At 43.5% G+C, this 15651-nt stretch overlaps 1 protein-coding gene across 4 annotated transcripts in view; it reads right to left on the reverse strand.

Annotated features, from left to right (window-relative positions):
- RBM6 (RNA binding motif protein 6) overlaps nucleotides 1-15651 on the reverse strand; it is a 62229-nt gene that overhangs the window by 25105 nt on the left and 21473 nt on the right. For all 4 annotated transcript variants that reach the window (XM_062585572.1, XM_062585573.1, XM_062585574.1 and 1 more), the window contains one exon: nucleotides 12267-12340. In XM_062585572.1, the coding sequence (XP_062441556.1) occupies nucleotides 12267-12340 (74 nt within the window). The remainder of the gene's footprint in view (nucleotides 1-12266; nucleotides 12341-15651) is intronic.

Below are 15651 nucleotides of genomic sequence, written 5' to 3' on the forward strand. Positions count from 1 at the left end.
TACCCTGCCGAGACATCTATTTTCTTCCTTCAATTTATCCTTTGATAAATTCCCTGGATACCACTCATACTCTGAGTCAGTATCTTGCTACATCTCATCGCCCCCCAATTGACACCTTTTTTTGCAAATACACACACAAGCTCCCTCCCAGACTATGCCAGCTCTCTACATTTTATTGCTCTGCTTTTGAACTCCAATTCACTTTAAAGTTAGGAAACTCAAAGTGCTTATGTGTTAAATGTAGCATGTGCTCCGCTTATCAGCGTACAGAGTCCTGCGCAGAGAACACCACCAAAACAGTCAGCACAGGCAAACTCCCACTTACAGCTTCAAGACAGACAACAGCTCTGTGCTGCTGCTTGAGGAAGCGAACAACGTGCAAGTGCCTGGGACTTTACAGGCCATAGGGTCAGCTTTGGGCAGAACGTGATATGAATGTTTTGGTGACTCTGAAAGTTTTTGATCCCGTTAAAGCACAGCAGACCCTTCAGCTACCATTCACCTACCATGGGGACATCAGGAGTTAAAGGCTCTAAAGGGGGCAAGTCTTATGCGTTGGTGTTACTGACTGGGCTCCTGTTCCACAGCTTTAAGAAGTACACCCAGGTGGTTAAGGACTTGTTACAGGGTGAGCTAAGAATGCCGTGCAAGTCAAAAACCTGTGCCAGTGCCTAAAATACTGTAAATCAGGTTGTATGCTCTATTTGAAGAGCATGCTTAAAGTTTCCAAACTGTTGCTCTAGTGCCTGACATATTTCTCAGTATTTATATAGCCACCTTCTTGTTCAAAGGTCATCTCATCCCGTACTGCAGTTAAACAATGTAAGAATTAAACACATTAGCACAATGCAATTGCATGCACCAATCCACTCCAAGCCCTTCTTGCGTGCTTCCCCCAGGGGGACTCTACAATTAGCAAGGGCTATAGGAAACTGTAGGGACAAGGAGGAAAGACCCAGCTCCCTACTTGGATAAAGATCAATCCCATGGGAAAGCTATGCTGGAAAAAAGTCTTCATGGAGCAAATTTATTCCTAGATCATTCAGTGTATTTGATTTAAAGATTCCACACCAAAATCAAAACATGCCTTTTTAACCAAGACATTTAACCAGATTACACATCAGTTCCAACATAGCTTGACCTGCGTGGTGAGCAAAGCGCAGGATGTACTGCAGAGCAGTAAATGTTTGTTAAGAATACACAGAGTGTAAACTGGCAACAGAACAGTTCAAAGGCTCCTCTCCCCCAGACATGCCTCAAAACTCCCTTCTAAGTTCATTTAATTATGCACTCAGAGCTATCAGGGGCAGCGTCTTCTCTGCAGTCAGTGCTCAGGCAAGCTCCCTGCAGGACATCCTTCCTGCAGGAAGGAAGAGACACAAAACCCTGGTCAGGAAGCAGCAACTCTTGTAGATGAGAAATTTTGCCCTTAGAAATGTCATTTCTTTACCTCCCAGTTAATAGCAAAAGAGGGTGCCTGCTGCTCATTCCAAAAGAATAAGAGAAAGACCGGAGTCAGCTGCTCGGGGAAAAACACCGGCAGTGCAATGCTACCTCTGCTTTCTGAATGATAACCACTGTAACCGTGAGGTAGTCGGTCCAAAAGCTAAGCACAGATCCTTACAGTCATGCTTGGACAGAACTGTAAAGCAACTGGCACATCTTCAGGTTGGCAGCTGAACAGATTTCTACACCTGAACAGAGAATACTCTTCAGGACTCTCTTCTCAGGAGCTGATCCAGCGAACTCCCGCTGCTTTAAACTTTTTGGCCACTATTTGTACAAGACATCTGGCAGCGTGAGAACAGAGTTATTTGAACTCTTTGGAAGGAAGGGAGTTTCTACTTTCAGCTTGGCTCAGGTGCAGTATACACTGGTGCACTCCACGTACAGCTTAGCTCAATCCTTCGCCCGAAGGCAACAAGATCAGTGTGCATGAAATCAGTTTCTGTGGTAACCTTGACACCAAGGAAGGAAAGGAACATGCTCCCCATTGTGTCAGAAGTGCCCCAGCTTGGCTGGACCTCGTGGATTGGGTAGGGGAAAACAGCGTGCACAGACATCCTCTTAAATTGTCACATAAACAGCACAGTAGCTGGTGGCATGGTTATTACCACTTGAATCTCTTTCAGGACTCCATCACCTAGGGATGCCTACCATGAAGGGCTGTATGTTAAACATTTTGGAATTCATTTCTTATATTTAATGACTGACCCAGGACACACTGGAAGCAAGAAAATCAGAAAGTTAAATTAGTACAATGGACAGAGAAGTAGGCAGCAGTACAGGTTGAATATTCATCTCACACGGACTAAGCACAGAAGAACACATCGCTGCGGGAAAATAAAGCCCCAGCCCTGCTCTCTAGTGATACCAAAGCTGAGAAGAGCCAGGCAGGCCTTCATCTAGGACTATAAACACTAAAATGCTTAATTAATGTACAGCTTAACACAGTCTTAGTGAGATCTCACAACCTGATTTTCCATGCAAGAAAACAGATATTAGGTTCTGAGGACTTAAAATCACTTCCTCATTTAACTCTGCTCCTGAGATCCTTGATGGAAAAGTACAGGAAAAGTTTGCCTGGGTTTTTACTGCCATCCTGGCTCAAATTAGGTATATGAAGCCCATTTGAACGTTGCTAATTTTCTGCTAAGATATCTACTCTATGTCACAAAAACTAAGATTTCCCTTGTTGCTTTTGAGAACAGGAGAGAAATATTTTGCTCTTCTTGTTCTAAAAAGATGCTTTCAGAGATCTCATGCTCTCAACTTACATCCTATGTTTACAGCTTTACAACCCTGAACTTCATTAAAAGTATAATTCACTACATGACATTTGATTTTCAATCACTGTCCTTTGGGGAATCTACTTTTAGAAGCTGTTCGCTCATCCTGCAGAAAACATGACTGACTAAACTTACAGATGGTGTGAAGTGGTAAGAGATGCAGGAGGACATTTGGATGTAACATCTGGTAGCTGTCAACGCACACATGCAGTGCAAAGCAGTGCAGCAAAACAATCCTTAAGGCAAAATGCTACTTTCCATCAGACATTTCATTGCTATAGGTCAATCCCACAGTTTCAGCGTTTTCCCCACTTGTCGTTTTCTGGGAGCATTCATAGCTAAAGATGGAGCAAACTAGTCACACAGTGGTACTGAGGTCCTCCAGATATCCAGTTGCTGTACTATTCACACACTGGGTTAAAGAGGCCACCAGATACGATGCAAAAAGAAATTTTCCCACTCTCAAATAATAAAGGAGGACTGGAAGTATAAGCCTTTCCTCTGACGGGCTGAGGACAGTCCTCTCACAGCACGCTCTGCATCCTTTCACCTGACACGTTCTCTCATCTGGCGCAGAAAGAATATTGGCATTGCTCTTGACCACCTCTGAGCTCTTCCTGCAGCATACAGTGGCGTTTTGTGACTTTCTGTAGGTACTACAGCTTCAGTAAGAGCCTTGAAGACATCTCATGGCTTGCAGGCGAATGAGGTGGACAACGCTGTGTGCCTTTCTACGCTAAGACCTGTTTTCTTGTGCCCTGTGACTGGTGGATAACAGACACCATAGTCCATTCAGGCATTTCAGCCCCTGTTTTTCCACTTTACTCGTATTTCATTACTAGTCAAAAACCTTATCCCCAAGATAGTTACAGTCAAACTTATGTGGAAGCAGAAATTCTCAAATCAAAGTTGCTGACTGTCCACTGTTTCCCAGAGTTTTGATCTTGCATCTTCAAACTATGGAACATCTGTACTTAGCCTTTTACTTAAGATTCTCATCATCTCAGCAGAAGTGGGAAAATTCAAGGTATTCTTTTTGAATGTACACCAATTCAAAAAAACCCAGTTTCCTTGATTTATATTATAAGAGTCCATCACAAACTCAACTGGGAAAAAACAGACCAAACCCACATTCTTAAGAGCTTTCCACCTCATGCTGTCTATCCCATAGATAGATCCCACAGTTCTGCAGAAAAGCAGCCTGACCATTTCTCTTCTAGGAAGAGAAAACAGTGCTTCTGCCTTCCTTGATCCAAGGGAACATGCACATTTTGACTTTTTTTTTCAGCCTCTAGACTCCACCTCTTCTTTTCCTGTTCCAAGCAATCCAACATCAACAGCTCATGCATCAAGGAATGAAACCACCACGACAGCATAAAAGCGTCAATAAACAGTTCTGATGCTGAAGCTAACAAAAAAAACCTCATCAAGTGAAAAATGCAGCAACATTTTGGTGTGCTCACAAATCTGCAAAATGACTCAGATGGACAAAACTTGCCTCTTAATGGTATAATTGGGCTTAAGAGCCCTGCAATACGTCTGGCATCTGGCATTGCCCCTGACATTGCTGGGAGCTGGCTGAGAAGGATTGCCATCTCTTTCGTGGTGACAGGTCTTGGGCAAACTAGTACAGCAAAACTGTGATAGAAAATCTTGCTCTGGAAATGAAAGCTATCCTGTGTTACGCGATTATGCGTGCAAGCTGAACCTATACACAGATGCTTCCCTCCCACTGCCTCTGTATTTCCTTTAAGTAATTTCAGTCATATCACCACCATCCACCTTCAAGAGTGCAAAGGGAATTTCTGACAGTGTAACTTTGTTACACTGCAGCTTTGTTAATCTTCAGCTTACTTAACGGATGACTTCAATAGCATCAAAACAAATTATTGATGTGAGTCCTACTAATTTTCAAACAGGAGCTTGATCAAGGGATTTTACTTCCTCTTCTGAAATCATCATCTGCCTACATACACAAGCTATCAGTCTGTTCCAAGCCACTATTAGTACCACTCCTGAGCTACCATATACCTCTGAAGCATTGTTTACCACTACAGTGATAAACACCTTCCAAAGGGTTACATAACATTGTATTTGGATTTTCTACAGAGCTTCCTATAAAGTCAAACACACACAAATGTAAACATGATAAACCTCATATAACCCGGGAGGAGGGACAGCCCACACTCTTGGATAAACTTTGCCCTTTGTTTAAGGTGAATCTGCATTTATACATAGTATCTGTGACTACGTTTTCCGTCCTGACACCAGGATATTCCATTAACAAATGAGGAGGAGAAGACCCGAGGGTTACACAGAGTGAGCATCTGCACCTTGCACACGCAGCCAAGGAGTATACCATTTGAGCTCAAGGCAAAGTATCACCTACAAACTAAGTCAACAGAACAGCATGCCAAACACATCTCATCCAGGAAAGAGCTTCATGTGCTGGCAATGACTGAATTAAGGCTGCTTCTTAGGTTTTTCTCTGCCAGTGAATGCTCTAGGATATAATTTTAGCCCTGTAAAACTGGAGAGAGCAGGCTTAACTGCTGTGTATACGGCATTTCACATTCACAAGCCAAAGCTTTCATGTATCATTTTTACAACAACCATGCCACGTTCAGCCAAAGGCGTAGCTGCACAACACTGGTTCCTCACTTTGAGCCACCAGTGTAAGGACTATCCATGCCAGCCCCCTTTAAAGGCTACACAGCACCAGGTGGCACCCAAGGGGAGTGAATGAAGCACTGCAAGTACTTGTAAATCACATCATAAATCAGCCAGTGGGGAAGCCTGGACACTTATCTTGGCAACCACTTATGAATGAAGTTATTTAAACAAAACTTCAGGTAATCACATTATTCCTTAGCACATGCCAACTCAAGCTCCTGGCACTTTAAATAAAACACCTATCTCAATAGAGAAATCACTTGATCAATGAGACATTTGAGATCTACGAGGAAAGAAGGGATAGTTCAGAGTGACACCACTGCACATATCTGTTAATGTCAACCAGCAAGAAAACTGCAAGCAACCAGAAGACAACTGTCCAAAGACAGAGGGAGAGCGCAATTTCATTTTGGAGAGGGTAGGGAAAGATATTTTACCTGGAATAACCTATTTATAGAGCAGTCCAAGTGAACTTCAGCACCTGGAACAGGCAATTCTGCAACAGTCAGCAATGCCTGAGTCCAGAGATGTCCACTGCTGTGTCACGTGTCTCTGCCAGAAACCAGAGATACTAAGGAAGCCCTGCTTATGCATCTGCTACATGATCCAAATAGTTCTCCCGGAAGCTGTTCACTGGGAGAATCCCATTATGGAGCAGGAGTTTAGCAGTGGCAGCAGCAAAGCATACAATCCTCGTCACACTGCTAAGGTGAGGCCGGAACGAAGAAGAGGAGGGAAGTCAAGGCAGATGGCAAGCTGGCATCAAAAGAGTAAAGCTAGCAGATGCAGCTTCACAACTCTTCTGGTTAAAAGCACACTTATTTTAAAATAAGTTGGTTAGCAAGGTTTGCTTCCTGAGGCAGGGCAGAACAGAGCTGCCAAGAAGGTGTCTGTAGTATTGTCTGAGGAAGGGCAAAAAAACCCAAGCTGACGAGCAGCTATCACTGGCTGAAGGATGGGTCTGAAGTCCTTGGCAGAAGATCTCATAAGACCTCCTGTGCCAAAGGGAGAAAGACTCAGAGGGACTCAGAGCATTCAAGAGATCTTGAACTGCTGAAACGACGGGGAAAAAAACTCAAGAGAAGTATTGTCAGTACAGTTAATTAACCAGAATTTTCTGGTAGTTACATTTTACAATGTCAGAATCCCTTCTCTGCACAAAGAAGATCTCTGAGACGCACAAAGATTAGGTCAGCCCTTCTGATCACAGATGTAGGCAGTGCTTTTATACACAGCACTACTGCAGGATATACACATGTAAAACCCACACATGCGACCTGCCACAGGTCAACACGGGCGGATCCGACTGCTTATTCACAGGCAAGCTTTCAACCCGCATTAGGTGCCTCTGCAGACTTCCTTACCGACCTCAGTGGCTTACAACCCAAATTAAATGACTACAACGCCATGGTTAGCAAGACACAACAAGTGGGAACGAACAAACAACTGACTCAGTGTGTCAGCCTCATCGACGTAAGACCAGGGCAAGCTCATGACAAGGTCAAACAGTGAATCAGACACGAGAGAGCAAATCTGCTGTGCTGCTTGGAAACCCACTCATCTAATTACAAGGCAGCCTAGAACAGGGAACTTTCCACAAGTCACCAAGCCATGAAAGAATTATTCCTTAACATGCACGTTTGCTAAATGATTAAGATGTTGATAGAGAAAGACAGCCTAGGTATAAAGGCCTCCTTCCTCTCTCTGTGGACACTCTGAGCAGAAGGCTCTAAGAAGTTACTCTAGAAATCCACACAGTTAAAAGCAGGAGAGGCTTAACAGCAGAAAAAGAAGATGCACTCTAATGATACAACCTGTGAAAAATCCACACACCTAGTAGATACAAGAAAAACAGAAGACAACATGTCAGCTGACAATCCCAGGAGAAAATATTAAAAGCAAGGCCATCTCAAGCACTCCTAGACCACCAGGCAAATGGATTTCAGTGTAGTTGTAGATAGGCTCACTCATACTCACTACATCCAAGCACAGGTTAACGTTAATATAGGACAGAGCGACTTGTCAAGTAAATGATGGCTGCCAGGTAGCTAGTGGAAATACACTCGAAGTGGGTGTTATCTTCCACTACTCAGGGCATTTTGCAGATTCTAGACAAAAATCCCAGACCTCACAACTCAATATATCCTCCTCCTCCTCCCCCCCCCCCCCCCCCCCGCAATGATTTTATGTTTGGGCATGTATTTTCTCTCACAAATTGCAATCTGCTTCTTGCACCTAGCACAGGAGTAGGCCTCAAGAAATATTCACATGCTATTAGAGCTGAGGAATTCTCAGGGTACCATAAGCTTCTTCAGTATTTACCTGGGAATCCACATAAAGTTGTGGCTGGTTACTGCAAATATCTCCAGCACAGGCTTTGTCTGGTTATTAGAGCCTTTTGCAGAATTTAACACCAGCTACAGTAAAAGACCTGTGAAGTCTGATCTGTCCTAGAAGTTATGCTCACTTAATATGCAGAAAAGCACTGCAGGGAGTAAAAAGCAGGGAGTAAGGGTATCACTGCACTCAGCAAGCAAAACTGGAACCAGTTACACACACTGGTGCATCTGCATCCTGGTCATGCGGCCAAGGAATATCTCAAACAGACAAGTTTGAGCTCAGGGCAAAATACCATCTACAAACTAAGTCAAAGGAGCAGTATGTCAAACACCATCTTGTCCAGGAAAGAGCTTCATGTAGTGACAACTACTGAAACAAGGCTGTTTCTTAGGCTTAGCTCTGCCAGTGAGTGCTCTAGGATACAACTTCAGCCCTATAGAAGGGGCAGACTGCAGGCTTATCTGCTGTGTATGCTGCATTTTACACTCGCAAGCAAGAGCTTTCATGTACCGTCATTTTTACAACAGTCGTGCAGTGTCCGGCCAAAGGTCCAGCTGCACAACAGTGCAGAATTGTTCTTCAACACATGTAGGTCTCTGGGCAGGAGGTACAAGAGCAGGTCTTGGGATGATTGCTCCAGCACATGCCTGCAGACCTCCTGCCTAGCTTAGAAAGCACGTATTTTTAGAAATTTATGCATTTCACCTCCTGCCTAAGAAGCAGGAGGGAAGGAGCAGGAAGTTGTTAATTACTAGAAACGAAAGCTAGGAAATATTTATGCTACCAGTACTGCTAAGTTTGAAGTCTGAGAAAATATTGAAGACACTACTGTACTATCTGTCAAAACTAATTTGCTCCCAGTCTTCAAAACAATTCTTTTGCTTCTATGTGCATCCCAAGCAGCTCCACCTCAGTGGAGACAGTAAAAGAACCACATAGCAGAGACTCCCTCAATTTCTCCTCCTTCACCAGCCTTTACCACACATGACAGTAACTAAAGGGTACTTAATTTCCCACCTGACTTTCTTGTACCCAAGAATGAGCTTTTTGTGTGTGCTGCTCTTACAGATGGAGCAGGAGGAGAAAAGAGAATTCAGGTACTCAAATGGACCCCACTGCATACCGAGAACAAAAGCCACAGGGTGTATTCCCAAAGCTGTCGCCCAAGAAGCCAACTATTGCACTGGGGGCTGTGCCAAGTGAATGCCAAGGAAACATGGAAATAAACCACATAACATACTACAACCTTTGAAAACAAGAATAAAGAGAAAGATTATTTAGGACAACCCTTATAACTTAGCAGAGAGAAATCCCATTTTCCACTCAAAATACTTTTGCCTCCCCAAAGGAAAAGCAGATCATGACAAAAAAAAAACTCTCATAAAAGTCAAATGACAGTCAACTTCAGCCAAAAGACCAACAGGACCATCACAACCATCAAGCTGAAACAAGTAGCTGCACTTGGGTCCTGCAAAACAACTCAACAGCCAGTCTTCCCTACCTGCAAAGGGCCAGCCCAAAGACAGGACAGCCGGCTCTTTGCTCGGTAAAACCTGCAGGGTAACACCTCTGTCCTAACAGTAATGACAATCCACTGCGTTTCGTATACGTTAGATCGGACCTTTGAGCTGTAATAAATTGCCACCGTAACAGTCAACAAGGGAAGGCAATTAATAAGGGGATTATTTTAGTTACTTTCACTGAAGCTGTGCATGCAGGTAGAAGGAAACTCCCTTACAAAGTTAGGCCATCATAGAAGATTGACGTTTTTCTTTAACATATTGTATTTAATAGAAAGACCCCTCAAATCTCAGCAGTCACATACACATGCTAGACTTACTGAACGGAGAGAGTTGGACCTGGTAAATCTGCAGTCAGCAAATTTGGAAATGATCTTAAGCGAATGCTGGTCTGTGCTGAATAAAAGAAAAGGACTTTACAATATACGAATTATACAATATAGGGATGTAACCAACTGTTCTCTAGGTTGGGGCAGTTAAATAGGCATTGAACAGCATTAAAATGCTCTTTCTGTAAAAGGTGCTCATTCCCAGCCTGCAGAAAACTGAGGAAGAGGCAGGCTAGCTAGCGAGGTGCTAAGATGTCACCGTGAGTTGACACTGCTTTGCTATTTATACTCTCATAAGCAATGGGTCTTGACAAGGATAGGTGATAACCTGAAAATAACTGAATTACAAGAGGATCTAAGTCTTAGTTAACATAAGTGTTTTTTTCCCCCAAAATCTGGATTAATTCTCAGTCTAAGGAGCCAATCTTGTATAACTCCACCCCAAAAGGATTGAAATGGGATATCTATTGTCTAAGGAGACCTGAATTGCATCACTCTTTCCAAATATCTCAATTTGTGTTTTACTGAGAACTGAAAGTTAGCCTCTGTCCTTGCAGTGGATCAGATACAAAACTTACCTATTTGTTTTCTTAAATTAAAAGTCTATTTTTTCAAATTCAATCCAGGGCAATGTATCAAAGTGCACCTGTATGAGGCAATCTAGACACTACAAGTCTTCTGACCGACTTCAGCTAGCTTGGACCACCCCGCGTCAAGAAGCACACATTACTTGCTTCACTAGCAACGAACTCCTGTAGCACTACTAGAACGTGGTCAAGACTGGCATGTGCAGACATTGGAGACGATCCCCTCCGAACACTCCCTCTTCCAGGTCTCCTCTGCGTGTATCACATGCACAGTCATGTAGGGCAGAAAGGAAAATTGGAAGATTTGTTATCCCAGCTGTTTATAGCATGTCCAGTTAGGCAGAGTGCACACTTTGGACCATTATCTGAATTTGGAGAGAGGTTCTGGCAGCAGCTTAAACAAATGCTGAGAAGGAGAAAGGCTACATAACCATCCAATCTGAAGGCAACTGTAACTGCTGGGAGGCACCAACACAAATGACACTTGAATGCCAACCAGAACTTCCTCACATGCATGTGCGTACAGTGATTTACCAGGCTCCTTTAAGCACTCTGTTCGGTTTAGGGCCAGGTGCTTATAGGCACTTTGCTGTAGCAATGGACCTAATCTGACCTGACTTGGGTAAAACACCTGCCCAAGTATCATGGGATGCTCTACATAGGAGAAGGGGCAGGTGTTAACAACAGGAAGAGGAGGAACTCCCGAATTCCCAGGTATTTGGGAACGGCTTTTGCAAAGGGAGACACTATTTCACGCAAGCAGAACTGGGAAAAGTATATGTAAAGGTTTTTGATTAAAAGGAGGGTCATATAATCACAAATTTTTCAGTAACGAGATAATAAGTTGGGAGTTGTAGCACTGAAGGGAAACCAAAAGTTGTCATTGATGGCAAAAATCATAGGCAGTTCTGGATCTTTCCCTCACTATGCCCCTCTCCTCTACTGCTGGGAATGTGCCAGGCTCTTTCCTAGCAACAGAATTATTTGTGTAAAACATTTTGATAGGCTATAGTATCTCTGTAACTGAAAAAGAGGCAAATGCAAGTGCTTAGTGAGACCTCCAAAACCTCAGCTGTAAAGACTCATTAACTGTAAGTTTTTTGGACATGCCCAGCTCTAAACCTGACTCATGACTCTCCTCTGCTGATAGTGAGATGTGGAATTTCAGGTAAAAATTGCTTTAGAGAATTGAAATGAATTCTTACTTAAGAAAATCAGGAGGAAGAAGGCAGGCATTAAGATCAACCATTAAGTGGCTTTTCATGAGTGATGCATCCCTGCAGTTCCAAGGGAAGGGGAAGGTGGTGCGAGATAGCAATCCATACCTTCTCTGACAAATTTTATGCATCAGGTTCTTTTATGGTGGCAACAGCTCTATCATCAAGCAACAAGTCAGAGCAAGACTCCCCTTGAGCACTTATCCACATGGGATTTAAGCCACCTTGCAATTTGAAGGGCTGGAAACCTTCAGATTCACCAGGTGCAACTGCACATTGGGTCGACCTTTTGTATGCAACTCCAGCTTGTCAAACGACAAGACGGATATATGGGGAGATGCCCAACTAAAAGTCTCTCCCACACACCATGCACATGGAAAGATGGGGTGTACAAGTCATACCGGACCCAGAGCTGCATAGCAGAGGCTTCACCTACAGTCACATGTGTATGTGTGTGTGCACGCACAAGCAGGAGAGGCTAGCAGAGTTCTTCCAACTAGATTTCTCCTATGAGTACAAACTCATCAGGACCAAAGCCTGTATTAGGAGTGCATCAGCTACCAGCCTCTGGATCAGCGTGCTGACATACACTAGGGAGGAAAGCGGACCATTCAGTGCCCAGTAACTCTTTCACACTGGCAATTCTAAGCCTTTTACAAGTTTCTGGAAACAATATTTAAACCGCAGTGTTGTGTTATTATACAAGAACACATCTTCCTTTGAACGGTTCAAAAAAGACTCATTGGCTTTCCACCACCCCACCAAAAAGAAAATAAATCTTCTAGCAGCATTGACCGAAGTGTAAAGCAACCTGGTTGGCTTCCATGCATCCGATGGCCTCTTCCAAGAGTGAAAATTCCACGCAGACATAGCCATAGTCGTAACCTGGGAACAGCATTTAAATACAGACGGGAGTCGTGTTAGTGCCTTGTCATAAAGAAAGCCACATTCAAATATTCAATTCCCTTTCCCTCCAATGACAAACCCTCTAACCACCACCCTTCTACTCCGGAACGAAAAGGAGAGAATCAAGGACTATTTGGATGATGGTTAGCTGTGCAGTTATCATGAATTTTAAACATTCCAACTTCCCATTACGCAACTCAATGACAGGCACACCCTTCCTTAGCATAAGAAATAATCTTTTTTTTTAAAAAAAAAAACATAGTGATTCTCCATGCTAGTTTCACACTTTTATACTATTTCGGAGGCAGTGTTCTCCAAAGCAAATGATGTTAAGTCATTCAAAAAGACATTGTTGTGAAGATATTTTACACAGAAGCCAGCATTTTAACTTGTGCAATGTTTCAGAAAGAAACAACAGGATTCCTTAGCTTTTGCTACTTTCTCTTCCACACCTCCTTACTTTTGAATTCCAAGTCTCTCATATTAAGAAAAAGTGCAGGGAAGCAGGAATGACAAGTCCAGCTATTTCATTTGGGAATTTCGTTCCAATAGATGCTACAGTAAATTTAATAAAGGGTGATGTGCATGTGCAGGGTAGGGTTAAGTTTAGATGCACAGAATTAGAGAGTCTTTACTTCTCTCACTCCTCAGAAAGCTCTCATCTCAGTTCGTAGCAGAAGGAAGCCACTGATTCAATTTTGTATTCCAGTTACCTGTGCTGAAATGATTATGTCCCACAGTAAAGTGCAGGGTGAATATTATCAGAAATTAAGATCAACCTAAAAGTCATCCTTGATGGTAAAAATAGCTCCAAGAACTACAGCTCCGAGAAACAACCTGGAGCAGCAACCTCACCCTTCACAAGCCAGGGCCACCTCACTCCAGAACAGTGCTTTCCAGATGATCGTGGGCTCACACACTTCAGCTTGGGCAAACAGCGAGAGGAGAGCTTTAGTTCCCTCTTCCTCTCCTCTTTTGGCCATTTAGGAGGAGTGACAGAAAAGTCGGTTTGCATTTGGATTGTACTGTTTTAGGCACCTAGCTGTCCTGGTGAAGAGCTCATCTCCCCCCTCCTAAAGATGCACATCTTGACAGGGGTATATCCAAACCAGCTAGGTATCTTTTTCTTATTGTTCCAACCCATCACCTTCCAGGGGAAGCAAATTACACAAACACTCTTTCAGATACAGCATTGCAGTCTCCTGGAAATTGTCCATGGTGCCTTCCAAGCCTAGTCCAAAGTGCATTTGCTGCATTCACCAATTTTTCCTGCTTTATTTCTTCACCATCTTTTGTACCTTGCCACATCAGAGACGAACCCCATACAAAACTATTTCATTGTCAAACTCTATTGAGTATTTTTATTCTGGGAGCTCTTTGCACACTGTTCTAACACAAACCCGATTCTGCACATTTGCTCTCCCAATTTAAATCTAGCTCCTCCTTTACATCACAGAAGAATTTATTTCCCCCTTCCATACATTATCTTTGTCAATACGATTATATTAGAGAAGAATCTATCTATCTGTGGGCTTTTCAACTCAGTGAAGGATGCAGGCCAGCAGCACACCATCCACGATGGACTGTAACTAAACTCGTGACATTTTCACACAAAGTGGACGCCAGGAACTAGCGGTATAGTTTCAGATGGCAGAAGAGACAGACACATATTAACCCAGCCCTTCTCACAGCATCCATTCCGCTCTGGGCTTCCAGCCACACTAAAATCATCCTTGAAAATTAAGCAGTCCTTTCTTTTGCAGCAGAGAGCTGCTCTACAGGAGCAGTACTGCCCCTTGCTGGGAGACTACTTTGCATTCTGGGCAGACACCGCTACTACTTTACTGCACAGTATGCAGGATCACCTGGTACATTTTAAAATCGCAATCAAACCCAAAGCTCGAGAGTCGCTCCTCTGCCTCTGGTTTAGGAAAAGGCTGCACGAGAGGCATTTGTCAGCCCGTAAGACTCCTCACGGAGAGATTTCTGAAAGGTGTTGTAATCAGCAAGGTGGGATCAAAACACTGTCATATTTATATATGCATGTGAAGTGCGGGCTCTTATGACAGAGCAAGACTGCCATAGTTTTTACACTACTCACTTCAGCTGGCGAGGCAGTTTACACTCAACTCCTGGTGAAGGGAATGAGGTTTTTAGATATGGATTCAATCCAGCAAGGTACAAGATTCAGCGCTGCACTCTCAGGTGCATGTCAGACGCATGTGCTAGCGATCAGCTCAAAATCTGAGACCCTTGGAGGAATGTATGCTGCAGGATTGTTGCAAGTATTAAAAGGAGACAGTTAATGCAAAGAGATCCACATACTTCTCCTCGTGCACTCTCTCATCTCAGCCCTCCCCAACTCAGTCCATCCTGTAAGCATAGCTGCAGGAACACATACAGTGAGAACCAAAACAGAAACTGCAGCCCATATCCTGTCAAAGGGCAGCTTTAGGACAGATGTTCAGCTCTTGTGGTCAGGACGCACAGGAACTGCAACTCACTACGCAGTCTGGACCAGGAAAGTGATGCAAGAAGAGAGCAGCCTGGAGTCCAGCACCCAGAACACCTTGTGAAGATGTGCAGGGAGTTGAAACCAACCCTCTTCCTTTCCCCACCTCCAGATCCAGCCTTTTACATAGACCTGACAAACCTCAATATTTGAAAACTGAAAACTAACATTAGCCTTCGAGAATATGGAGCCCCTGCTCTGCTCTGCTGCCACAAGCTCCACAGCAGCATCCTTCTGGAGAGCTCAGGATCAAGTCATTCTTTCTGGCTCTTTCATGTTCTAGACCATGCTAGAAAACCCACTGAAACGGAGACCTGTGGAACACCAGGGTTCCTGCAAAACACCTTAAAAAGCCAGGTTTGCAGATTTCCCCCCCCACACACACTGTTTGCAATAATCACATTACGTAGAGGACAACACCTTGAAATAAAACCAAGTGACTTGAGATCGCTTCTTAAGGGGGGACAGCTACATAGGCTCCTGCCATCAACTGTCATGCTTCTTTTTCCTGCATCCGTTTTAGGGCTGGAGTAGCTCTTTGTAAGAGCAGCTGCTGAGTTTGGATAATTTTATTTCTGAAACCTTCAAGCAGTTTGCCTTAACATACTAGCCTGTGAGAATGTAGCAATTCGGTTGCTGCCACAACAAGTAGGGCCATAGTATTGTTCAGGTTATAGTACTAAAACAAGTGATCAACACAGCAAAGTAGAATCATTGCTTAAGATTACAGCATGGTTTTCTGCCTCGGTTTGGCCTATATGCATGTGTAAAGTGTCAT

The sequence above is a fragment of the Rhea pennata genome, chromosome 12 (assembly GCF_028389875.1).
Source record: "Rhea pennata isolate bPtePen1 chromosome 12, bPtePen1.pri, whole genome shotgun sequence".
NCBI lineage: Eukaryota > Metazoa > Chordata > Aves > Rheiformes > Rheidae > Rhea > Rhea pennata.